The sequence below is a fragment of the Pelophylax lessonae genome (assembly GCF_965119305.1).
Source record: "Pelophylax lessonae genome assembly, chromosome: 4".
NCBI classification, from domain to species: domain Eukaryota; kingdom Metazoa; phylum Chordata; class Amphibia; order Anura; family Ranidae; genus Pelophylax; species Pelophylax lessonae.
In genome coordinates this window covers 305,806,003-305,833,102 of record NC_138771.1, presented here as the reverse complement: position 1 = coordinate 305,833,102, position 27,100 = coordinate 305,806,003, and the positions used below count along the sequence as shown (strand labels likewise).

Genomic DNA, 27,100 nt, shown 5'->3' with positions numbered 1-27,100 from the left:
ACAGCGCCACCTTGTGTTTGGAATCTTTGTTGTATACTGTGTATATTTGTGTTCTTATTTAAATATATTTAAAGATTTTTTACATCTGGCAGGCCTTTATATTAATGATTGTGCTGCCTGGTTGTTGATTTAACTGCTAGCCGAAGTTTTGCATTCGTATTGCAATACGTGATACGAGCATTTCCGGTTAGTTGGTTGGCAATGCTCTGTTTTCTTCCAGTCCGTGGAGCGCATTTAGTTGTGGCTCTCAGTTCCGGTTTGTCTTGGCCAATCTGCTGTGTCCTCCTACTATAAAAAGGTGCCTATCGGCCGCGAGGCCACGCCCCTGAAGACTTCATTTGCGTATGACGAAACGCGTTGGCCCGCTCCCGATTGGACGCCTGGACGCGCATGCGCAGTAGAGGACAACCGCGGCCATCTTGTTGGTTGGATCCGGAACCACGCTGATCGGCGTTTTACATGCTCAGATACCCCCTGCATAATGTGAATTGTATCCCTATCTATTTTGAATAAAAGAATAACGGTTACTTACTACACTATGAGGGATATTATCTTTTCTTTATGAGCGGTTCCCGATCTGATGTGACATTGGTATTATATCTATGAGACTTCCCTCTGAGAAGTGGATTGGGATGAAGATCCTATGACAGTGTTATGCAGTTTGCCATGATACAACTTGAATGCCTGTTTATCAATTCCATCTGGTAAGCGTGTTTTGACACTTTACTTGGTGGCGGATCTCCTTCACTTGTTATTCAGTGCTGGTTGCTGTGCATTTTCTCACTGGGATCTCTAGAACTTCTTTTATGTGGACTATTTTTGGACTTTTTAATATTACGTTTTAGCGCTACATATTTATATCTTTTATCTTGTCCACATATCGTCAGTATATGATTAGTGTAGCTGCTGTTTGATGCATTTGAAAATCTGTATACATATATAATTGTACTTAGCGCAGCTATTTATCTACAATATAATGTTATAATGAGTACTACTCTAGGAAAGTAATCAGTATTTTTTTTTTTTTTTACACAATCATTTTACAGAATTAAATCAGGTAATTCATTTTTTTTGTTGGGATTAGCTGTGATTGACCACAGCTGATCACTTGGCACAGATGGGCCGTGATTGGCCCAGTCTGTACCATGTGATCACTGGGACCAATCACAGCTAGCAACACAATTGTACACAAGGATGGCTTGAAAGGAAGCCATCTATTGTTTACAACTGTCATGTGACCTGCTGTGATTGGTTACAGTGGTCACATGGTACCGACAGTGGGCCGGAACAGTGATCAGTCATCGGCTGTGCCCAGTGGACACAGCCAGTGACAATGGTGCCACGTGGGGCGCGATCGGGGAGGATGTTATATGCTGTTCACCCAATTGATGAGAGGCCGGCCTTTAGATCCCTCCCCAATAGGCCGGGTGGGAATCAGTTAATGCAGAGAATGCGTTAAGGCAAAAAACCTTCTGCCTTTAGAACCCCTTTATGCTTATTTGCTTATGTTTCATTTTTGCACTTTTTTCGGTGGTATGTAGCTACTGAGAGTGCAGAAATTCTTAGTGGTTCATATGGTACATCTCCCCCACACCCCTAAAAACAGATGGTAATTTTGTTTACTTTCTACTAAAATTAAAAAAATTAAAATTACATTATTAAGTTGAACTTCAGGCAAGCAGCTAAATACAAAATTATGTATTTTGTATAGGAACTGCTTCACCTGCCAAATCTTATGTCTATCCAGCCCTGAGATTTACACAGCATTGCTTCATAATGCAACCCCTTCTAATGCAGGTCTTGTCCCTCTCCCAGCTTATGACTGAACAGTAAAAGGAGAAGCAGCAAACCGATGAGCTAATTCCTCTCTCACTCTGGTTCTATTAGAATACAAAAAAGGCAAAAAAACTGCTATCAATATTCAGTGACAAACTTTCTTGTGTACAATAAAATAAAATAAATGGGACAGTTCCAGATGACTATAATTCAATTAGTAGTGCTTTTCTTCTTTCAAATATTTTTCCCTTTAAATGTGCTTCTCATATTCTGCAGTTTTTCCACCTTCTCCCTTGTGGATTTCAGTTAATACAATTGTGCGGGGACTCCCACCACCTTTCACCACTGCGCTCACCTCCAGTTTAGAACTGTTTCCAGGTCTAAAATCACCTTTCCCTGCTAAGGTTAATTCCAGGCTCCTCAGCTGTTGAATTTCTTTCCACTCTCCTCTCTCCTCACTGAGCTGGCGTTGTCTGGACTTCCTTTCCTCCACAACCCCTCAGTATAAAAGATACACTCCCATTGTGTAGTATATAAAGGTTTCACATTTATTGCAAATGATACAACTACATTAAAACTTGAGACAGTGCGCTTTAAAAAAATTATCCGACGGGTCAGCAGTTCCCGTATGCTCTCATGTGTTCCACAAACACAGTCCTCTGTCACCCGACTCCTCCCACGCGTATCCTCATGATCACGTGACTTCATCAGGAACTATTTTAAAGCGCACTGTCTCAAGTTTCTAAGTGCCCCCTTGTCCGCTGTGATGATCTTAAAGTGAATAACTCAACACCAAGTTCACTATATGGACCCCTTATGTATTCATACATGTTGATCATATCCCCCCCTTAATCTCCTCATAAATTCAGTTCCTCCAATCTTTCCCCATAGCTGAGCTCCTCCATGCCTCGTATCAGTTTGGTTGCCCTTCTCTGCACTTTCTCCAGTTCCCCAATATATATATATTTTTGAGAATTGGTGCCCAAAACTATACTGCATATTCCAGATAAGATCTTACTAATGATTTGTACAGGGGCAAAATGATATCTCTCTCTCTGGAGTCCATGCCTCTCTTAACACAAGAAAGGACTTTGCTGGCTTTGGAAACCACAGCTTGGCATTGCATGCTATTATTAAGCTTATGATCTATAAAAACACCCAGATCCTTCTCCTCTTTGGATTCCCTCAGTTTTACTCCCCTTAGTATGTATGATGCATGCATATTCTTAACCCCCAAGTGCATAACTTTACATTTATCTACATTAAACCTCATTTGCCACATAGTTGCAACATTAAACAGTGCATTAAAGGAGTTGTAAAGGCAGACGTTTTTTTTATCTTAATGCATTCTATTAGTCCCTCGGCCTTCGGGGACTCTCCCTCCTGATTGACTGAGACACAGCAGTGGCGCCATGAGCTCACGACTGCTGTCAATCAAAGTCAGTTAGCCAATTAGGAGAGATGAGGGGGGGGTGAGGCCCAATGGAAGCTCCGTGTCTAAATGGATACACGGAGCTGCAGCTAGGCTCGGGTGCCCCCATAGCAAGCTGCTTGCTGTGGGGGCACTCGACAGGAGCAATGGGCCAGGAGCAGCGAAGAGGGACCCGATCAGAAGAGGATGCAGGCTGCTCTATGCAGCAGGCAAGTATACCATGTTTGTTATTTTAAAAAAATATATATAAGACTTTACAATCACCTTATGGTCAAATTGTAAGTTGAAGACTTCCAGTAAGGACGTTATTCCACTGCATGGCTTGGTGTCATCTGCAAAGACTGAAATGGTAGTTTTAATCCCAGACCTTATACCATTTATAAATACACTGCTCAAAAAAATTAAAGGAACACTTTTTAATCAAAGTATAGCATCAAGTTAAGTAAACTTCTGGGATATTGATATGGTCAGTTAAGTAGCTGAGGGGGGAAGTACCCCAGGACACCATCCGTAGTCTCATTAGGAGCATGCACCAACCCTGACAGACATGCTTACAAGCACAAGAACCATTTTGAGTTGCTGCAATTAAATTTTAGCAAAATGGACTAGCCTGCTGCATCATTTTTTCACTTTGATTATTGGGGTGTCTTTGAATATAGCCCTCTGTAGGTTAATTTTCATTTCCAACAAACGATATGGCATCCTTTCATTCCTAAAGTGGGGTACACACTAGTAAAAAATCTGCCGAAAATTCCCGTCCGAGGTAAAATTGTACGTTTTCGGCTAGTGTGTACACAACTTTCAGCAGCCGATGCCGACATTTTCAACGAAAAAAAAACGGAGGGACAAACACCAAAATTTTTATCGTCCGTCCCCAGACGACCAATGTATGCAGTACCTCCGCGAAAAATCGGATACAAAAGACCGTGCATGATCTGAAGTTGCTGACGACCCCGAAGTCTAGGAACAAATGTCCCAAAAAAAAAATAATCGGACGAGAAATTTTGTGAACATTTATGCACTGTCAACTAAAAACGGTTATGAACGCTGAGCAAGAGAGGGAAAAATTGGAGGATATTTCGTCCGATTTCCATCAAATGTGTACAGGCCTTTACACATTACCCAGTCCATATGAGTATAGATATCAAGCATGATATTTTTCCCCATTGACATCTGAGGTGTTTTCAAAGCGTTCCTTTAATTTTTTTGAGCAGTGTAAATTAAAAAGTCCAACATTGAACCTTGGGGTACACCACTGATAACCTTAGATCATTCAGATTATGAATCATTAACCACTACTCTCTAAATTCAGTCTTTTAGCCAGTTTGCTTTCTATTTACAAACTGATTTTTCCAGGCCTGTAGACTTTACCGTACACATTAGCCGTGTGTATGCAAACGCTTTTGCAAAATCTAAATATACTATGTCCACAGCCACCCCTCTGTCCAAGGTTTTACATACCTCCTCATAAAATGAAATCAGATTTGTCAACGTCTGTCTTTCATGAATCCATGCTGTCTGTTGCTTAAAATATTTTTTTTTTCCAGAAAGAACTCATCTATGTGATTTTTTATTAAACTTTCCAGTATCTTCCCAACTATAGAAGTTAAACTAACAGGTCTATAGTTAGTTGGTAAAAACTTTGAACCCCTTTTTAACCAATTCCATACAGGACAGTTACACCCCCTCCCTTCCCAGGCCAATTTTCAGCTTTTAGCGCTGTTGCATTTTGAGTGACAATTGCACGGTCATGCAACACTGTACCTAAACCAAATTTATGACATTTTTTCCCTCAAATAGAGCTTTCTTTTGGTGGTATTTGATCACTGCTAGGTTTTTTCTTTTCTGCTAAACAAATAAAAAAGACCAAAAAGTTAGAAAAAAAAAAGATGTTTTTTTTGTTTATGTTATAAAATTTTGTAAATAAATATGTTTTTTCCTGCACTGATGAGCACTAATGAGGCCGCACTGGCAGGCACTGATGAGGAAGCACTGATGGGGTGGCACTGATGATGAGACACTAATATGCAGCACTGATGGGTACTGATAGGCGGCACTGATATGCAGCACTGATGGGCACTGATAGGCGGCACTGATATGTGGCACTGATAGGTAGCACTGATATGCAGCATTGATGGGCACTGATAGGCAGCACTGATGGGTTCTGATAGGTGGCACTGATAGACGGCACTGATGGGCCCTGATAGGCGGCACTGATGGGCACTGATAGGTGGCAATGAAGGGCACTGGTGGGTGGCACTAATAGATGGCAATGATGGGCACTGGTGGGTGGCACTCATAGATGGCAATAATGGGCAGCACTGATGAGGAGGGCACTAACAGGCTCCCTGAGCACTAATTGGCATCCCTGGTGGCCATGGGTGGGCATCCCTGGTGGCCATGGGTGGGCAATCCCTGGTGGCTCTAGTGGCATCCCCCAAGGGTCTGCACTGGTAATCAATGCACTGATTACTAGCACATACCCCCCCCCCGTCAGGAGAGCGACCGATCGGTTCTCCTCTACTCGCGCCTGTCAGGCGCAAACTGAGGAAAGCCAATCAATGGCACTTCCTATTTACTATGTGACCAGCTGTGATTGGACACAGCTGATCACATGGTAAAGAGCCGAGCCTACGTCATAGGCTCTTTACCGGGATCGGAGATGCGGTGTGTCAGAGTGACACACCTCACCACCGATCGCCGCTCTGCGGCCGTCATTTTACTATATGACGGTCGGGAAGTGGTTAAATACAGGTACCACATTGGCCCTACGCCAGTCCAGTGGTACTATTCCAGTCCTTAAGTCCCTAAAAAAAAATTAGAAACAATGGCTTTGAAATGACAGAGCTCCATTCTTTAAGAATGTGTGGATGTAGGCCACCTGGACCCAGTGCTTCATTCACCTTTATGCTGCCTAAATATTTCTGGACCATATCAATTTTGAGACATTGTGGATCATTTGGGGCCCTGTCCCCATTATGGCCACGAGCTTTCCCATGCTCCTTTGTATATACAGAGCTGAAGAAGGTATTTAATAAATTTGCCTTCTCTTTGTCCCCAGTCACATACTCTAGACTATTTTGTAAAGGGCCTACATGTTCAGACCTAGCCTTTACTACTATTAATATATTTGAAGAATTTTTTGGGGTTTGTCCTACCATCTTTTGCAATCTGTTGTTAGTTTTGAATATTTGCGGCCTTGATTTCCATTTTTACATATTCTGTTATATTCTTTTTAAAGGATGATAGTGTTGCTTCATTTTTACATTTTTAAAAAGCTCTTTTCTTGGCATTCATAGCTTTCTAACTTCGGTCGTGAGCCACATAGGTTTTATTTATAGCCTTTTAAATTTATTGAAAAAAACTGAGAAATGCAACACTCATATAAACCACAAAAAAAATTCTATACTGTGATACTTGACCTAAGTATTGAACTAACAGCTTGATTTATACCGTTTTTTTGGCCTTCAGCACCTGGGTGTTTTCCCTTTTCTTTGGTTGTAAACGTATTGCCCATGGAAACAGTGGCGGCTGGTGCTCAAAATTTTTTTTTGGGGGGGGGGGGGGGCGCAAACAGAAAAATGTAATAGGCATTGCTTTGTGGCAAAAAACGCTGTAAAAAATTGTGTGACTTTGAGGTCACAAAAGTGTGAAGGGGGCCTTCAGTAATTAAGGTATAGCGTGTCCCCTTCAATGCACAGAGACCAGCGTGCCCCCTTTCAATGCACAGAGACCAGCGTGCCCCCTTTCAATGCACAGAGACCTGTGTGCCCCCTTTCAATGCACAGGGACCAGCGTGCCCCCTTTCAATGCACAGGGACCAGCATGCCCCCTTTCAATGCACAGAGACCAGCGTGCCCCCTTTCAATGCACAGAGACCAGCGTGCCCCCTTTCAATGCACAGAGACCTGCGTGCCCCCTTTCAATGCACAGGGACCAGCGTGCCCCCTTTAAATGCACAGGGACCAGCGTGCCCCCTTTCAATGCACAGAGACCAGCGTGCCCCCTTTCAATGCACAGAGATCAGCGTGCCCCCTTTCCATGCACAGTGCACAATGCATCGCTGGATAGAGATAGGCTCAGGTAAGTATTAGGGAGGCTGAGAGGGCCTGCTGCACACAGAAGGTTTTTTATCCTAATGCAGAGAATTTTTAGCCTTTACAATCACTTTAAGTTTTCCTCCCTGAACTGGCAAAACAAGGTGCATAGCCAATTCAGGGCCGTTTCTTCCCAGCCCTAATTGAGAATTTGTTCCCATTCAGGCTTGCAAGTAGATGGATTCACCATTAAGGCTCATAGAAAAGAGTTGTGTATGCTCAATTAGTGCCTACCCCTGCAGGAGCCACTTGGTATGATAGGTTCTCTGTTCTCTGCCACGACCCTGTAAAGCACTTCATCCCCTCTGACACATCTGGTTATATAATAATGTGCTGCAAGGTCCTGTATAAGTTCAGGTATTAGAACGCTACCCACAACTATTGACATATAGGAAATAAACACCAGGTTAGTAGATTGGTAGTAAAGTAAATAAAGTAAGTATATTGTCAAAAAGATAATGTAAATGGCAGTATGCCAGCATTAGTGAACAGGTAAATAATCTGTGAAAATGGAAGTAAAGTAACTGACATGAATGCTAGGCTATGACATGGCAGTTAACCTAGACCACAATAATACTGAACTTTAACCCGACATACACTGCATTGATAAAGAAAAGCATATACAGTGAAATGTATACAGTAAGTGGCAATGAACAGTGATTCTCTGCAACTGCTGATCAAGAAAAGTGTCCCAGTGCACTCTGTATTTATATGCCCATGGGCATAGCCATATGTAGGCTTTCCTGAGTGGGGTACCTCTGGGTGGAGTTTGTATAGCACTTGGTACTAATATGCAAACTTAAGCTGGCTAAGGTTGGAGCCTGTCATGGTGGTGCATATGTTACTGTCACTTTAGGACTGCATGCAGTAAATTAATTTTGGGCTCTTAGGCAAAAAGGGCAGTCTCTGATTGTATTGGATCACTAACAGTGGGAACACAAGTACAGTTGAATTCACTCAGCAGTCCAGGTACCCAGCTAACCTTGTCCTGCACACTTGGCGGCCTGGTGTCCTCAGGGACCCAGCCATGGTAAATAAGTTCCCACAATCATGGCATCTGGGCTCAGCAGGTTCTCAGTTCTGTCTAGGGTAGGCACAGGAATACATACAAGCAACAATTCCTTACCTTTCCTGTGCCCTGCAGCAAGAAACTCTCAGTGACTCAGCCTCAGCACTCCGGCCCTCACAAGGCTCTCTGTCCTAGTGCAGGTATACACAGCAACAGGTTTATACCCTCTGGTTCCCCACCACTGCCAGATCCCTGTTTATTTGCCCAGAAACACTCTGTGTCCCCCTCCCTCCTCCTTACCACAAGGTATCCTAGTGTTATAGTTTTCAGTCTATCCACCACCATGGAATTGCACTCTTGGAAATTACATGTCTCAGCGTCCTTTGTAAGAGACATAATCCATCCTCCCCTCTGTATCGCCACTGCTGCTGCCAGTAGAGGTGGGGAAGAGCGAAGGCACACACATACAGCCTGCAGCTACGCTGCTCACAGCAGGGAGGAAACAGGCATAGGAGCACAGCCTGCTCGTCTAGCTGGCAGGGCACCTGGCTACACTTACTATAACCTGGCTAATCAGCTTAGTGAAGAGTGATGAAGTTCCCCACCAGCCACCGCCAGATGGACACACACGAGTCTACAGTCCCGCTGGCGCTGCCCGCACACAGGAGCAGAGAGAGGAGGCCGGAGGGAGGCACTGAGTCTGACTGAGGCATCACTTCACTTCACTTACCTCCTGGGCTGGCTCTCCATCACGACGCGATGACCGGACCGACTCACACTGGTGCCTGGCGTGCTGCTGCTGCTGATGGGACTGAGACGAGACGAGACAACCTCTTCTTTCAGTTCCTCCTTGATCACGCGCCGGCCCGCTACTCCTCTCTGACCGCCTGGTGGGCGGGAAGGTGATGACGAGATGCCGGGACGGTGAGTGACTGACGCATGCACCGCTCCCACGCGACGTCATCCGGGATGTCCTCCTGTATGATTGGTCCAGGCTGGAGTCTGGACCAATCACAGCCAGGACAGCACTAAAGTGGGGAGTGTCGGGGCGCATTGCTCTGCGCCCCAATGACCCCCCAGAAGGCCGCCAATCGGTGCCTCTGCCTGGCGCACGTGGGGTGCAAAACCCTACCCCCATAGCCAGTAGTAGGTCCGGCGCCCCTAGTGGGCTGCAAATGTTAATTTTTTTTTTATAGTTTCTTTTTTTCTCTTTGCCACAGATTGGGGGGGCGGGGGCCCCTGCACCCCCTTATATATCTTAAACAACAGTTTTACTACAGAAAAAGTAGGAGAAAATCTGCAACGAGGACTCAGAACGAAATAAAAATCTCACTTGGCTTCTAGTCCTTGTCTACTTTACTGAAGAAAAATATTTTTTGTCTGTGTTGCTGTTGGAAAGTCATCCTCGCTATTTGGTAAAATATTGGCAGTAGGACAGGAAGTGTGGATAAATCTGAAGCCCCAGATAACAATGAGGTTGTTATTCTTCCCCATTTTATCCAAAACCAAGAAAAAAAGTTGGCTGAGCATACAATTTTAAAATAAAAATGAACCATTGATTAGCATTGAAATGAAATATTCCAGGCACAAAATGCTTTTTGAAACATGTCATTTTTGATGCAGTAATGTTTTGAAGAGTAATTCGTCTTATTTTTATTGTTCATAAAGGTCAGTATTTGGATTTTCAGGTGTTGAGCTTTTTGAGCATTTTTTTATGCATATACAGACATTTTAGAAGAGTACCTCAAGCTTTTTACGTGTGTATTCAAGCTTCAGGTGCTTTTGTTTTAACCAACGGAAAGCACTAAGGAGAGAAGACAATTTCTTATAGGCTAAAAGACACTTGGAATTCCCCTGAAAACGCTTGATTTGAACATTTACTGCTGTTCCTATTGAAGTCTATGGAGTCAAAAACACCCAGTCTGCCTCGAACGTAGCTCATGTAGCTTTTGGAGCATCAGGTGTCGAGCTACGGGTGTCTGAGCCCTCAAATGTAAAAAAAACCCCATTTACTGTGAACCCAAAACAACTTTAGGGTCTCTGCTCTGGCATCTATGTCCCCCATTCATTGTGTTCGACTGAGGGTGCAGGTCAGGCTAGGAGTCTGTAATCCACAGAACAAATAACGAAACATCTCAGACGCTGCACACCATTCAAGCTCAGCATGTAATAAGTGATAGCAGCCTCAGCCTAACTCCATCCAGGCCATGTCCTCCAACATGTTTCACCCCACCCACAGGTTATGGAGGTGAGCCCTTGGGTGCGGCGAAACATGTTGGGGGGTAGGGCCTGGATGGAGTTAGGCTTAAGCTGTTATTGCTAATTACACGCTTGGCTTGTATGGTGTGCTGTGGCTGAGATTTTTCTCTATTTGTTCTGTGGCCCCCATTTAAATACATGAGATTTTTTGTTGAGAGTTCTTGAGCTTTTGAGTACAGGTGTGAATAAGCTCTAAATAATAAATTATAACTAAAGGTTACATTTTTTATTTTTTTTACTTTTGGATAGAGATGAGAGGTCTCAAACATGTCAGGTTTTTATTGTTGTCTGTGCCCCTGTTATGGAGATTCACCCTATTTGTCCTGTTTACCACTACCAACAAAAGTAAAAACAAAAGAAAGAAAACTCCAAAGTTAAGGTTGTCCCCAGGACAGGAATAGTTGGGATATTCTCCAATGGGGACACTAGTTCTGGTGGTGACAACTGGGGATTCCCTCACTTTAAAAGGATTTTCTCTAACTTTCTAGTTTAACTATGGGATAGAAACTGAGGGAAATTCTCCCCAATGGGACACAGATGGCAAAAATAAATCTTACAGAGGTTATAACCCTCCCTTATTCTATCCAAAAGAAAAGATTTGCCTATAGTTCTAACTTTTAACGTGTTTTCTTATTTGCAACAAGTAAGCAAAAATAATTATTTTAACTATTATTTTTTTATTTTTATTACTGGTAGATCGTCAGTACCTTAAAGACAAAGAGTCTGTGGAAAAGCTTCAAGAGTCTTTCCTGCACATTTTGGAAAAGCTCTGCAAACAACATCACCCCAACAACCCTCAACACTTTGCTCGGCTTTTGGGGCGCCTCACTGAACTACGAACATTTAGCCATCACCATACCGACATGGTAATGTCATGGAGAGTCAGTGACCACAAATTTACACCCCTCCTATGTGAAATCTGGGATGTTCAATAACAAAGGGATGAGTTATCGAAATAAAAAAACTGTTCATTTTGAACTCTTACTTCACATATATATATATATATATATATATATATATATATATATATAGGTAATAGACATGATTACTATTTTAATGCTATATAAATGTTATGTTAAAAACAAATAATTAACTTTTGCTCTGTATTTATGTATATATAATGTAAATGTATTTTCAGAACCAGTTTTGAAATTTTACGAAAGAAAAAGCCAGTTGGGATTATTATGTTAACGGCCAGTTATGTTAGGCCATGGGCTATTTTTTTCTTTATGAAATAGAGTTTCTAATGACGCACTGTACATGAGATGATTTATAATGTGCTTGTAGTGACTTTTCAGTTTGGATAATTTTATGTAGGGATGCTTGGTATGCTACAGCCTGAGGTCATGATAAGCATTTTTTTTTAAAGTCTGAGTTTTTTTACATCCCACCCCCACCACCACAACCTAATTATCCTTATGTGCTTTTTAGCATTTTTCTTTTACGAACAGCATTCAAAAATGCTATAGTTTTAGTGAAATAAAACGCCAAGATATATAGCAGGTTGCACTTACTGTATGTGTAGGTTTTTTATCACATATATAAATCTATAACTACTTGCAGGTCATCATTTTTCACCTAGCATCAGGGTGGTAGAGCCCTGGCCTCAAAGCTTGGTGGTAAATGACTGTATGGAATGATTGTTATAGCATGGCAGCTCTCAATTTCCCCATGTAGCACCACTGGGGTTCCTGGGGGGGTTCAATTGTATGGAGAGAAAAGATGAAAGTATAAAGCCGCAGGGATTGACCAAGATATTAATTTTTAATTGTTCACAATAAAAAGGATTTATCAAAATTGGTCATCCAACACATTTCAGGGGTCATGCACAATCTTTTGTAAGAGTTTAGGTTTATTGTGAAAAAATCAACCTGGACTGTTGATTAATCCTAGATTTTAGTTATTTGTCAATAATATTAGTTTGGACCTCGGTCAATAGAGTTGTATAGCAGCTGTATTCTCTCTACATCATTTCCCCTCCAAACAGGAGCAATGGTTTATGCTGATTTACAAAATGCAAAGCCAATGCAGTTTAGGGCCATGTGCATTTGAATTCATAAAAGTAAACCTACTTCCCCATTAGAGAATGTTTTGTAATGTACATCTCCTTACCCAACATAGGCAGATGAGCAGAGATTTTAGCTTTGAAATGAACCTATATTCAAAGTACCCTGCCAGCTGTCTTCATAATTGTTGTACGTTAAACTGATAAAAGGAAAAATAAAAGTGTGGAAGTAGTGCTACGAGCTGGCTATAGCAGCCAGTCATGTTACCTGTGCCTAGGCATTGGTTGACAGTAAAGGCCCGTATACACGATAAGAAAAGCGGAAGCAGAATATTGTCTGATGAACAATCTGCTGATTTTTGGATTGTTAATATAGTGCTTTCAACAGCCGATTATGAATTTTCAGACGACAAAAACTGAATGTGCAGGATATAAAATTTTTATCGTAAGTGAACACAACGTCTGATTTTCATTTAATTAATACAGTTTCTGTCCAAAAAAATCGTAAGGGCAAGATTAAGCATGCTCCGAAACGAAAGAATACATACAAAACAATTCAACACATTACATCACTTCTGAAGTTGAATTCTGTCGTACGCGAATTTTCGTATGAAAGTAACCTTCTCACTTTCCATATGAGACTAGCATATAATAAAAAACGGACAAATATTTGTCCGATAATCTGATCGTGTGTACGAGGCTTTAGTATTAGTCTTCAGACTCTGCCTAATGATGCCGAACGATACACTAGACGAAAAATCATTCGAAAATCTGTCATTTTGACAGTTTGATAGTTTTTCAGCCAGTTAATGGGTGCAAATTGGTAATGGAATGTGACGTTTTAAGCCAAAAAAAAAACGAAGGACAAGTTTGGAAAATTTCTGCCAAACAAATGATAAATTGAAAGGTTAATGTGTTTCTCATCTGAACTGTTTGCACTAGGCATATGTGACAAAACAAAGGAAAAACTGATTAATTTATGTCCTTTAAATAATTTATCGATCAAAATGTTGCCATTACATGATGACAAAATCGTTTGCTCTCACGGCCGAGTATTTGTTATTCGAGAATGAGTTTGAACGGTTTTTCATATAGTGTATGGCCATAAATGTCAGTGGTCCAAGGCCTTGCAGTGGGACCAGGGGCCTAATTCACTAAGAATAAGGAGAATAAATAGTCATTCTAGATTTAATTACTCCCATTTAAAACAACTGAGACCTCAACTAGGTGACCATGTTAAAGGAAAAGTGAATACAAATAAGCGAATATGCATTTGTGAATTTGAAATCGGCGCAATCACGGTTCCATAACTGGCAATTGCCAATGAGTTTCCAATATGAAACTGCACTGCAGTATTTAGCTATGATCATGTGTTTAGATGTATGGCAATAAATATGGGGTGTGCTCTACCTCGTGTGTGGCTTTTTATTTATATTACAATTGTTGTGCATAGTTTGTTTTCTGCTTTTGCCAATGAATGCTGTTCTGAATGATTATTACAGAGTATTTACCATTTACAGTTACATATCTGTTATATGTTAATTTTTTTTTTTTCATGTTACATTTATTTTTTTTGGAGACTATAGAGTTCTAATTATATACTTATAATTATAAATAATAATAATAATAATATATATAATTATAATACTAAATAATTATGCAGGTCTAATTGTGCTTGGCATGGTTGCTTAGTGGTCTGTGCTCATGAACAAAAAGCTCTTAGGTCATGAGTTCAAATCCTAACCTTGCTATCACTAGTGTTTGATTATTTTATTTCCATACAATAATATTTTTGCTAAATAACATACCATTGCATGCAATTGAACATGCAAATTATGGAAACAACCATGCTGATGTGGCAGTGGCAATTAGGCTCCATTCACACCTGGGCGTTTTCAGCTCCAAAAACGCTCCAAAGAAACGTTTCCAAAACGCCCAACAAGTAAAACCCCATTCATTTAACCACTTAAGCCCCGGAGGATTTGGCTGCTAAAGGACCAGGGGTTTTTTTGCGATTTTTTACTGCGTGACTTTAACGGACAATTGCGCGGTCGTGCGACGCTGTACCTAAACGAATTTGACGTCCTTTTTTTCCCACAAACAGAGCTTTCTTTTGGTGGTATTTGATCACCTGTGCGATTTTTTGATCACGCGCTATAAACAAAAAAAGAGCGTAAATTTTGCAAAAATAACAATATTTTTCACATTTTTTTATATGAAATTCCCCAAAAAAAAAAGTAAAAATCAAAATTTTTTAACATTTTTCGGCCAATTTGTTTTATGCTACCTATGTTTGGTAAAAAAAATCGCAAAAAGCGTATTTTGATTGGTTTGCGCAAAAGTTATCGCGTTTACTAACAAAGAGAAAGATTTTTGTCATTTTTGGTGTTTTTTTTTTTAACGCGTAATGGCGGCGATCTGCGATTTTTTTTTTCGGTACTGCGACATTGCGGCGGACAGATCGGACCCTTGACTGACATTTTTGACACTTTTGGGGTTACCAGTGACATTACTGCAGTAATCAGTGCTATACATATGCACTGTTACTGCAAAAATGACACTGGCAGGGAAGGGGTTAACTTTATTGGACAGGGAGGGGTTAAGTGTGTCCTAGGGGCATGCTTTCTACTGTGTAGGGACATTCCTATTGGTGTAAAAGCAAAGATCAACCGTTCTACATAGTAGAACGGTCAGATCTTTACTTTTACACAGGGAGAACTGACAGGCAGCTTGTTTACACAAGCTGCTCTGTCTTTCTCCCTTCACAGGAGCGATCGCAGTGTGACTGGCGGACATCGAGTCCGCCGGTCACACGCACTGACTTGCCTGTGAACGAGCCGCGGCGGGCGCGCGCCTCGGCGGGCGCGCGCCTGCCCGCGATAGGCTCGCAAGTCAGTGACAGGCGAGTGACGTACTGATACGTCACTCTGCCTGGCCGGAGCTGACCGCCGCAGTATATAGTCGTGCGGCGGTCGGCAACCGGTTAAATGGCCCCTGTTCACATCTGAGCGTTTTAACGCCTGAAGCAAAACGCCCAACGCTCAAAAAAGTACATGAGCTTCTTTTTCGGCAGATTACAGGCGTTTTCCATTGGTCTCTAGTCAATCTAAAAACGCCTGCACAAAAAACGCCTGCAAAAACGCCCATAAAAACGCCTGAAAAAAACACCTGAAAAAACGCCCGAAACAAAAACGCCCAGGTGTGAATGGAGCCTTAGGTGTTTGCCTATTTTTGGCATACTCTGCAGATGACACCATGCTTTGGAATTTAGCCCAAGGTCTGAGTCTTTCTAGGTAGGAGTGCTACCCACTAAGCTATTAAGAGGAGCATATTTGTGCTTAGAATATACAGTAGTACCATGATTAAGGAATGAACAAAGATCAAGAGAATCTATATTCCCCATAAATACAAATGCAAGATAATTTCTTAATCGTCAAAAATTAGTAGATGTGACTTGTTTTGCTTCTTTTGCTGATATTTATATTATTATCATTGATGTAAGAGTTATATCTCTATTCTATATATGTCAAACTTTTTTATGTCTAATTCGTATTTTATGAAAATGATGAGTTCTATTTATATATGGTTCTGTAATCATGGTACTTCTTTATATTCTAGGTGTAATTGTACTCAGCATAGTGCCTTAATCTTAAAAACTCTTAGCTAGCAGCACTTAGGTTAGGAGTTAAAATCCAAACCATGCTACCACCGCCTTAGAATTGCAATGGCAAATGCATATGTGCTTTGGCGAATGCATAAATGCCACCAGAGAGTGCTAAATTGTATCACGCTGATGGTTAATATGCTTTCGCCTACGTACATATCCATTCGCCATTGACACTTTAGGGAGATGGTAGGTATCATAGGTGGGACTTTAACCCATAACCCAACTATTGCTAGATCAGAGTGCTAACCACTAAACCACTGTATTGATCAGAATTATACCTAGAATATATAGTAGTACCATGATAAAAGCATAAACATATATAACTAGAAGTCAACATTCTAATAAAATGATATTTGTGCATTAACAATTATTTATCATTTAATAGAGACCTAAGAGCCTGGTTTGGATTGGGGGGATTACCACGCTGATTTTTTTTACAGATTAAATTTGGGTTGTTACACCCACTTGTGGCAGGCTTCACAACTCCACTCCACAAAGCTACGTAGAGTTCCCTGGACACAATTTATAGCTACCCCTAACTTTCTAAATGTTACTGAAGTGGATTTGTATTTTAAAAATGTTGCTGCAAAGCAAACAAGGATTAGAAGTAGTTAGCAACTTGTTCATTTTAGGTGGCTAAAGGTGGCCATACACTATACAGTCTCATTGTACAAGCTCTGTACAATCTCCTTTAGATTTACCAAAACTATGTAATGGTTGGACACACTAGCTATCCGATCACTCTGGTGTGTGCTAATGAGGTTAGCTGATGAATTCCTCTCTGTGTCTCATGGTGGCCATATACTATATGAAACATTGACCGAAATTCGGTCAGTTCGTTCACTTTTTGGCCAGTTAATGGGCACAAATCAGTAATCGGTTGTTACGTTTTTGAGCCAAAAAAACGAAGTTTGGAAAATTTCTGCCGAATGAACAATAAATTAAAAGGTTAATGTGTTTCTTATTCAAACTGTTTGCACTAGGTATATGTGAAGAAACTGATTTATTTATGTCCATTGAACGATTTATCAGTCATTACATGATGGCACGATCATCTGCTCCCACGGCCGAGTGTTCGTTTTTCGAAAATTAGTTAGAACGATTTTTCGTATAGTGTATGGCCAACATTACTGGCTTCTATGTCTAATATCTACATACCAGCAAGAGATGAAGCCTTCTAAGGAAATATAGCAAAATCAAGGAGCTGGAATTTAGAAAAATGAAAAGTGAACTTAGCCTTTAAGTGAGGTATATGCAGACACACAGCTGTCAAGGAAAACTGGTAAAATGTGACCAGAGATGACTCATCTGTGGCATTTTCTATAAATGGTGAGCTTTTGATTGGGTGACATGTGAACATCCCCAGGATGAGGCAACCAAAAACAAGACATGTATGCATGGGATGGTGAAAATTGGCAGCTAAGTTACATATGTATAGAGTTCATTATGACTATACAGGATTTGATTTTAGCCAGCAGTTTGTGGAGCACTTGCTAAAACGCTTACACACATTCCACACTGTATTTACAGGAACATGTACAAATGCAGGAAGTCTACTGTGCATAGAATCAGGAAGTGATGTGTGTTCTGAGGATCACTAAACACAAAATTCCAACACAAAATTCCTAATCCCTGGGAACACCAAGGCATCTCCCACGCTTACCTTACAAATCAGCTACATCTCATAAAAAGAAAAAAAAGATCTTATCATGTTAACTTGCTGACAACTCTGAGCAGCGCTAACACTTGCAAGTGTGTCAGAATGTCCTTCCATACACACACAAGGATGCATTTCTAGGCCAGGAGCCGGCCCAGGCAACCAGTTGTGTGCCATTGTGAAAATGGGTTCAATATGCTTATTTCGTTAAATAATTATTTAAAAAATTGTGTTTATGGGGTGGGCAACTGGTGATTATAGAAAATGAATACCTAATTTGACATGTTCAATAGTTTACCTAGACCATAGCAAAAATCACTGGAACCTTAAAATCAGCACTGGAGCTGTTAAAAGCTTGCTCTTTTAGTTTTGGATTTATACTTTCTCTATTTATGCGTGTGCAGAATAAAATTATTTTATAGCGAAGTAGATTTAATAGAGATTGGAAAGTGTGTTAAAAAGACATACCACTTCTAAAATATTTTATTAACCACTTAAGGCCTGGAAGATTTTACCCCCTTCCTGACCAGGGCCTATTTTGTGATTCGGCACTGCGTGACTTTAACGGACAATTGCACGGTCGTGCGACGCTGTACCTAAACTAATTTGACGTCCTTCTTTTCCCACAAACAGAGCTTTCTTTTGGTGGTATTTGATCGCCTGTGCAATTTTTTGATCATGCGCTATAAACAAAAAAGCGCGTCAATTTTGCAAAAATAACAATATTTTTCACATTTTTTTATATGAAATTCCCAAAAAAAAATTTAAAAATCAAAATTTTTTAACATTTTCAGCCAATTTGTTTTATGCTACATATGTTTGGTAAAAAAAAATCGCAAAAAGCGTATTTTGATTGGTTTGCACAAAAGTTATCGCGTTTACTAACAAAGGGAAAGATTTTTGTCATTTTTGTTGTTTTTTTTAACGCGTAATGGCGACGATCTGCGTTTTTTTTTGCGGTACTGCGACATTGCGGCGGACAGATCGGACCCTTGACTGACATGTTTTACACTTTTGGGGTTACCAGTGACATTTTTACAGTAATCAGTGCTATACATATGCACTGTTACTGTAAAATGACACTTTTAGTGAAGGGTTAACTTTTTTTGAGAGGGAGGGGTGGTGTGTGTCCCTAGGGGCATGATTCTAACTGTGATTGGCTGTGGCTTGAGCTGTAGGAACAGTGATCAACGGTCCTACATAGCAGAACCGTATGATCACTATTCCTACACAGGGGAGAATGACAGGCGGCTTGTTTACATCAGCCGCCTGCCTTTCTCCCTCTGCACCCGACGATCGCGAGTGACCGGGGGACATCGGGTCCACCGGACACACGCGCGGGGGAGTCCGTGACCGCGCGGGAGCGGTAGCGTGCCTCCGATAGCGCACGCTCGCTCCCCAGAGCCTCACAGGCTAGTGACGTACTGGTACATCACTTTGCCTGTGAGGGGCTGACCGCCACAGTATATGTACTTGCGGTCGGCAAGTGGTTAAACCTCAAAAAAAATAAATAAAAAAAAGACATTGAAAACAGATTCTACATTTTATTTGGACAATAGGAACACTATTTTGTTTATTCAGTTACTTTGCCCAAAAAATTGACTGGCATTTAATTTTGCAACATTTTGAGAGGACAGCAAATTTACACTGTTATACAAACTGTACACTCACTACTTTACATTGTAGCAAAGTATCATTTCTTCAGTGTTGTCACATGAAAAGATATAATAAATTTTAAATAAATGTGAGGGGTGTACTCACTTTTGTGAGAGATACTGTATATATAAATAGTACATAGTTTGCTAGCTCTCACAAATTCACGCTTGTTAGGAATTCACTATAGCACAGGGCTAAAACTAAATGAGAGTAGGTTTGTGACTAGTTTTTTAGTCTGGGCATGCTCAGTTGTGTCAGTACAGAGTTCTAAAAACAGGGTGAATTTATCTCTTCTCAGACTTTCAAACATATTTCTGCTTTCATAAACAATATTTCAAGAAATGTAAAAGCAGATCATCTCCAAACAATATACCACATGTTTAAGAACCATTTATACTATGTTTAGCTCCAAACATTATTCCATGTGTAATATCACCGCGTGTTATAGTGAATACTGTTTCTGACTAGTTTTAGTCGTTTTCTATGGATTTTAGTCACTTGTGGCCATTTGTTCACCCATTTGCCGACTAGGTGCTGTAGTGAATTAGGCCCCACGTGTCTGAGCACTGATTTTACTTGGAAAGGTAAGTACGGTATTTCTTCACTTTTTGAACATAGCTTGTCAGAGTTATCTGTGTAAAGATCCACCTAATTTTTTTTTTTTTATTTACAATGTGTAATGCAATTTAACATTTGATACTTTTTACAAAATATTGTAAATGAAGTAAGTTTGTAAATGCTAAAAAATAATAATAGTATCTCATCTCTGATTTTAATGGACATGTGTTATCATTTCACAATAAATAACTACAGTTTCATTTATTTATTTTTGTCTTATTTGGATACTCAAAGTGTGGATTTTATTGGTGATTATACATATTTCTGGGCTGCCAACTATTAGATTTTTAAAATCTGACTTTGTAAACGGAGGGTGAGACGTATACTGTATCTAATGTATACAATATACCAAATTTTTCTAGTCTGTATTTCTTTTTTTTGTAAAGTATACAGTACATCTATAGAATTTACACTCAGTTGCCACTTTATTGGGTACAATTTCTGATTTGTTGATTCCTGAAGTCAAGATGTGTATGTAAAAGTGACCCTACCATCTTCATTTGAACAGTTGTAAATGTCTGGTTGGACAAGATTGGTTATTCTCCACTGATTTCTGTCTTTTTTTTAACATACCTTCTGCTTCTCTTGCTCTTTACACTATGCTCTATAACAGGGGTGGGGAACCTTTTTTCTGCCAAGGGCCATTTGGGTATTTATAAAACCATTCAGGGGCCGTGCAAAATTATCACCTTAAAAATTAGCCTGTTATATTTGGTCAAACATTTAATTAACTCACCCCTAATGTGATGGCTGCAACTGCTTCTCTTTGGTGAGGTGTGTGAGGTTAGCTGGTATTGATGATGTTGCTACTCGCAACAGGTTTCCCAGGTTTGCGTCGGTCAGTCTGGAGCGCAGTCGACGTTTTTGTGGTGGTAAGTTTTGAAAAGAACTGCTGGCAGGTACTGCTGGTGGGTACTGCTGGCTCAGGCTGGTACTGCTGGCTTGTACTGTGCTGCGCCTGCGAGTACTGCTGGATGGTACTGCTGGCTCAGGCTGATACTGCTGGGGGTACTGCTGGCTGGTACTGCTGACTCAGGCTGGTACTATGCTGTAGGTACTGCTGTGGGTACTGCTGGCTCAGGCTGGTACTGATGGCTGGTACTGTGCTGTGGGTACTGCTGGCTGGTACTGCTGGCTCAGGCGGGTACTGCTGTGGGTACTGCTGGCTCAGGTTGGTACTGCTGGCATGTACTGCTGGCTGGTACTGTGCTGTAGGTACTGCTGGCTGGTACCGTTGTAGGTACTGCTGACTCTGGCTGGTACTGCTGGTTCTGCTGTGTGTACTGCTGGTTCTGGCTGGTACTGCTGTGTGTACTGCTGGCTCTGGCTGGTACTGATGGCTCTGGCTGGTACTGCTGGCTAGGAGAAGTGTAGCAGCGCCACGCTGGAGGAAGAGGTGATGTTTCCTGTATTGGTCACAGGCGGAGTGCATTTGATATCACTCCGCCTGTGACTCACTCAGACTGTAATACGGAGCAGGAACTATATAGGAAGCATCGGCTCCATTCTGACAGATCAGCTGAGAGACACAGACTCAGCTGCATGGGGGGCCGGACCAGATGACTTCGGGGGCCGCATACGGCCCCCAAAACGTAGGTTCCCCACCCCTGCTCTATAACCTCTACAAACTAGGCACCAAAGCCTGAACTGGCCATAGGGTACACCGGGCAGTGGGCAGGGGCCACCAGGCCGTATGTCCGGCTAACACAAACTGCGGTTGCCACTTGACTCCCATTATGCGGCCATGCTTATGTCTCCTCTCCTGGATCTCCTGCCCTGCCAACAATCTCATCCTATCAGCTTAGGAGGGGGCAGGGGAGCTGGAGATCTGCAGAGAGAGCAGGAGCATTTTCATAATAGCAAGCACCTACAGTGCCTTGTGAAAGTATTCGGCCCCCTTGAACTTTTCGACCTTTTGCCACATTTCAGGCTTCAAACATAAAGATATAAAACTGTAATTTTTTGTGAAGAATCAACAACAAGTGGGACACAATCATGAAGTGGAACGAAATTTATTGGATATTTCAAACTTTTTTAACAAATAAAAAACGGAAAAATTGGGCATGCAAAATTATCCAGCCCCCTTAAGTTAATACTTTGTAGCGCCACATTTTGCTGTGATTACAGCTTTAAGTCGCTTGGGGTATGTCTCTATCAGTTTTGCACATCGAGAGACTCAAATTTTTGCCCATTCCTCCTTGCAAAACAGCTCGAGCTCAGTGAGGTTGGATGGAGAGCGTTTGTGAACAGCAGTTTTCAGTTCTTTCCACAGATTCTCGATTGGATTCAGGTTTGGACTTTGACTTGGCCATTCTAACACCTGGATATGTTTATTTGTAAACCATTCCATTGTAGATTTTGCTTTGTGTTTTGGATCATTGTCTTGTTGGAAGACAAATCTCCGTCCCAGTCTCAGGTCTTTTGCAGACTCCATCAGGTTTTCTTCCAGAATGGTCCATTATTAGGCTCCATCCATCTTCCCATCAATTTTAACCATCTTCCCTGTCCCTGCTGAAGAAAAGCAGGCCCAAACCATGATGCTGCCACCACCATGTTTGACAGTGGGGATGGTGTGTTCAGGGTGATGAGCTGTGTTGCTTTTACGCCAAACATAACGTTTTGCATTGTTGCCAAAAAGTTTGATTTTGGTTTCATCTGACCAGAGCACCTTCTTCCATATGTTTGGTGTGTCTCCCAGGTGGCTTGTGGCAAACTTTAAACGACACATTTTATGGATATCTTTAAGAAATGGCTTTCTTCTTGCCACTCTTCCATAAAGGCGAGATTTGTGCAGTATACGACTGATTGTTGTCCTATGGACAGAGTCTCCCACCTCAGCTGTAGATCTCTGCAGTTCATCCAGAGTGATCATTGGCCTCTTGGCTGCATCTCTGATCAGTCTTCTCCTTGTATGAGCTGAAAGTTTAGAGGGACGGCCAGGTCTTCGTAGATTTGCAGTGGTCTGATAATCCTTCCATTTCAATATTATCGCTTGCACAGTGCTCCTTGGGATGTTTAAAGCTTGGGAAATCTTTTTGTATCCAAATCCGGCTTAAAACTTCTCCACAACAGTATCTCGAACCTGCCTGGTGTGTTCCTTGTTCTTCATGATGCTCTCTGCGCTTTAAAGGGACCTCTGAGACTATCACAGTGCAGGTGCATTTATACGGAGACTTGATTACACACAGGTGGATTCTATTTATCATCATTAGTCATTTAGGTCAACATTGGATCCTTCAGAGATCCTCACTGAACTTCTGGAGAGATTTTTCTGCACTGAAAGTAAAGGGGCTGAATAATTTTGCACGCCCAATCTTTCAGTGTTTTATTTGTTAACAAAGTTTGAAATATCCAATAAATTTCGTTCCACTTCATAATTGTGTCCCACTTGTTGTTGATTCTTCACAAAAAATTACAGTTTTATATCTTTATGTTTGAAGCCTGAAATGTGGCAAAAGGTCACAAAGTTCAAGGGGCCGAATACTTTCGCAAGGCACTGTAATTACTAGCTTGTCATTATGATCCAGATCTGCAGCTCCTCCGGCCCACTGCGCTGTCATAGGATGACATCGTTGGTGGGGCAAGAGACCCTGGAGAGGAGACACGGGCTGAATCCTTCCTCTGCCCTGCCAAAGTTAGGACTGTGCAGGGGAGACAGAGATTAAAAAGGGATACTGTGATTAGAGAGAAAGGGGGGGGGGGAACCATGACTGCAAGGGGCACTGTGATGGGGGGCTGTGATTATTAGGGGCACTGTACTTAACAGTGCAGTCCTCTTTATATCACAGTGCCCCTTTACATTACAGCGTGGAGTAAACCTGACTGGCTCCTAGTGCTTGAGGAGCCTGAGCGCTACTGTACAGAAGGGTACAGGAGGATGATAAACCTACAACAGTTTTTAAAAAATACCTTCAAATATTTTTTATATCTATCTGTAGTTCAGCTTTAAAGCAGCGGATGAATTGCCACTTGCATAATAAACGAAAATAGTGATCCTAAAAACCATCATAAATGCATTGTATGAACTCTGTATATAACTAGTTCTGCAGCACTTACAAAAGTATCATTTATATCTTTTATATTTTACCAACGTACTGAATGTTCCTTTTCTGATCTGTTTTCCCATACTCAAATTTCACGCCACAGACTTGGGAATCAGTCCAAAATTCACATACACAGATGTGACGGGCCACCTGTTGTGTTTAAGTCAGAAATAATTTTTTCTTATCTTACTGGAAAGCTAGCGTACAAATGGAACTGATAAGTAGGGCATACACACTATTATTGTAGCAAAAATAATATTACACTAATCTAATAGGATCCTGTAAATCACAACCATTGTGTATACAGTGCAGCAATCCATAACAAATTTCACCTATGACAGGGCTGTAGATAATTTTTTTTTCCTGGGGGGAGGGTTCAGCCTTGAGTACCCAGAGAACAATAATTAGCATGCCTTCCACGCTTTGGCAAATTGTGGTGTGTATATACACAGTATAGGCACATCTGTTAGTGAAGCAAATAATAAATATAGGTTCAATGTCAGCTGGGCCTTGCTTGTCAGCCTCGTGGATGAGACAGGTAGTCTTCCCAGTGGCAGTGTGGTTCCCGCAGCTGATAGGCTACACTAGCCTAGCTGCTGTGAAATTGACCGATACTCTGGGGGGAGGGGGGGGGTTTGGACCCCCCTGACTCCCCCCTTATCTATGCCCCTGACCTATGTTCAAGAAAATTCAGAATATTTATTAGGACTAACTGCAGATTTATTTTAAAGTGGAACTCCACGGTACAATACTGTTACTGACCCAGATAAGGGGTAGGGAGGAGCTCTGCAGAATTTTCAAACAGCCATGCAGGCTGCATGACGATAGGTGTTACTGACACTAAGTATATCACAAGTCCCTACCTGTGTGGGTAACATAAAATATATAGTCTCTATAACCTCTTTTGGGTGTTAAATCGCTGGAGCTGGGACAGAAAACAGAAGATGAATGAGTGCTGAAGACAAGATGGAATTTTTAAAAAGAAAATAACATCAATATGGAAGTTGAAAAAAACTGCAAGGATAAAGGGCATATTGAAGTACTTAAGCAATATAGGTTAATTGTTATGAAGTTGGGGTCCTGCTTTAACCTTAAACTATATTTCATTAACACCTTCTGGACAGGAAGATTTTACCCCCTTAATGACCAGGCCATTTTTTGCAATACGGCACTGCGTGACTTTAACTGACAATTGCGTAATGCTGTACCCAAATAAAATTGATGTCCTTTTTTTTCCAACAAATAGAGCTTTCTTTTGGGGGTAATTTATCACCTCTGCAATTTTTATTTTTTGCGCTATATACAAAAAAAGAGCGATAATTCTGAAAAAAAAAAAACAATATTTTCTACTGACTGCTATATAACATTCCCAATAAGAAAATTGTAAAAATAAAATTATTTTCATCACTTTAAGCCAATTTGTATTCTGCTACATATTTTTGGTTAAAAAAAAAAAATCCCAATAAGTGTATATTGATTGGTTTGTGCAAAAGTATTTGCGTCTTCAAACTAGGGGAAAGATTTATGTCATAATTATTATTATTTTTTTTTTAATAGTAATGGCAGTGATCAGCAATTGTTAGCAGGACTGCGACATTGCGGCAGACAGATTGGACACCTAACTGACATTTTTGACACTTTTGGGGGGACCGGTGACATTACTACATATATATATGCACTGTTACTGTACTAATGACACTGGCAGGAAAGGGGTTAACACCAGGGGCAATCAAAGGGTTAAATGTGTCCCTGGAGGGTGCTTTATAACTGTGTGGAGGATGGGCTTGCTGCATGAACACAGAGACCTGTGTTTCTAAATAGGAGGAACACAGGATCCCTGTGTTCATTACTGACAGAACAGCAGTGTGCCTTATTTATACTGGCAATCCGCCGTTCTGTCTCCACCAGGACATCACAGCCGCCGGACCTGCTGATTGGCTTCCCCTGTAGCCAATCGACGAGGCGCGCACCCCCCCCCCCCACTAGCGGTCCCGCAAAGCGACGTACTGGTATGTCGTTTCACGGGACAGAGCCGACCTGCTGCCGTAAAACTACGGCGGCTGGTTGGCAAGTGGTTAAAGTGTTACTAAACCCACAACAGAAAAAACAGTTTTTATATGCTGTAAAGCATGCTTGTTATACTCACTGTGGAACCTAAGGGGTTAATCCTCTGCATTGTGTAAAAAGGACGTTTGATCCTGTCTTCTCTGTTCCTCCCTTCTTCCAGAGTCCCCAATCTATCTGCTGATAGAACAGAGGCCAGGGGACAAGCTGCACATGCTCAGTTTGGTGTGCATTGCTAGAGAGTTTTTTTTTTTCCTTGGGATAGTGCAAGTGATTGGCACAGGGCCAATCAGCACTGTCCAGACAGAGGGTCAGGGGTTCTGCAGCCTGATAGGACAGTCAGAGCAGAATGAAAACTCCTTTAAAAGCTTTAAGACACTGATAGAAGTCACAAGACTGCCATAACTGCTGATGAGAAAAGGTATTTAACAGTTTATATTTATTAAAACTATTGTATTTCCATGTTCTGTGTATTGTGGGAGACCAGATATAGTGAATGCAGGTTCTGGGTTTAGTAACACTTTGAAAGGCCAACTCCATGCTCCCCTACTTAAATAAACTCAGATGGCTTTATTTTTGCATTCTTTAATACTCACCTTTTCCAACATATGTGATACCAAAGGGTCTTCTTTATCTTAGCCTCTTCTCCAGGTTGTGTATAAAGCGCCGTTGACATGATTATATGGTGATGCCCTCAGGGGATGGAACCATGATGTACTGAATTTTCAGCCTTCTGGAATGAGTGACGTTGAGTGTCATTTAGTCCCAAAGACTGAGGACATCTTGTGGCCAAGAGAGGTATTATATTGTAACCAAT

At 41.3% G+C, this 27,100-nt stretch overlaps 1 protein-coding gene across 2 annotated transcripts in view; it reads left to right on the top strand.

The window, feature by feature from the left end:
* NR1H4 (nuclear receptor subfamily 1 group H member 4) overlaps nucleotides 1–12,034 on the top strand; it is a 150,558-nt gene extending 138,524 nt beyond the window's left edge. For both annotated transcript variants that reach the window (XM_082254748.1, XM_082254749.1), the window contains one exon: nucleotides 11,270–12,034. In XM_082254748.1, coding sequence (XP_082110874.1) covers nucleotides 11,270–11,508 — 239 coding nt within the window. In that variant the 3' untranslated portion in view covers nucleotides 11,509–12,034. The remainder of the gene's footprint in view (nucleotides 1–11,269) is intronic.
* The last annotated feature ends 15,066 nt before the right edge of the window (nucleotides 12,035–27,100 follow it).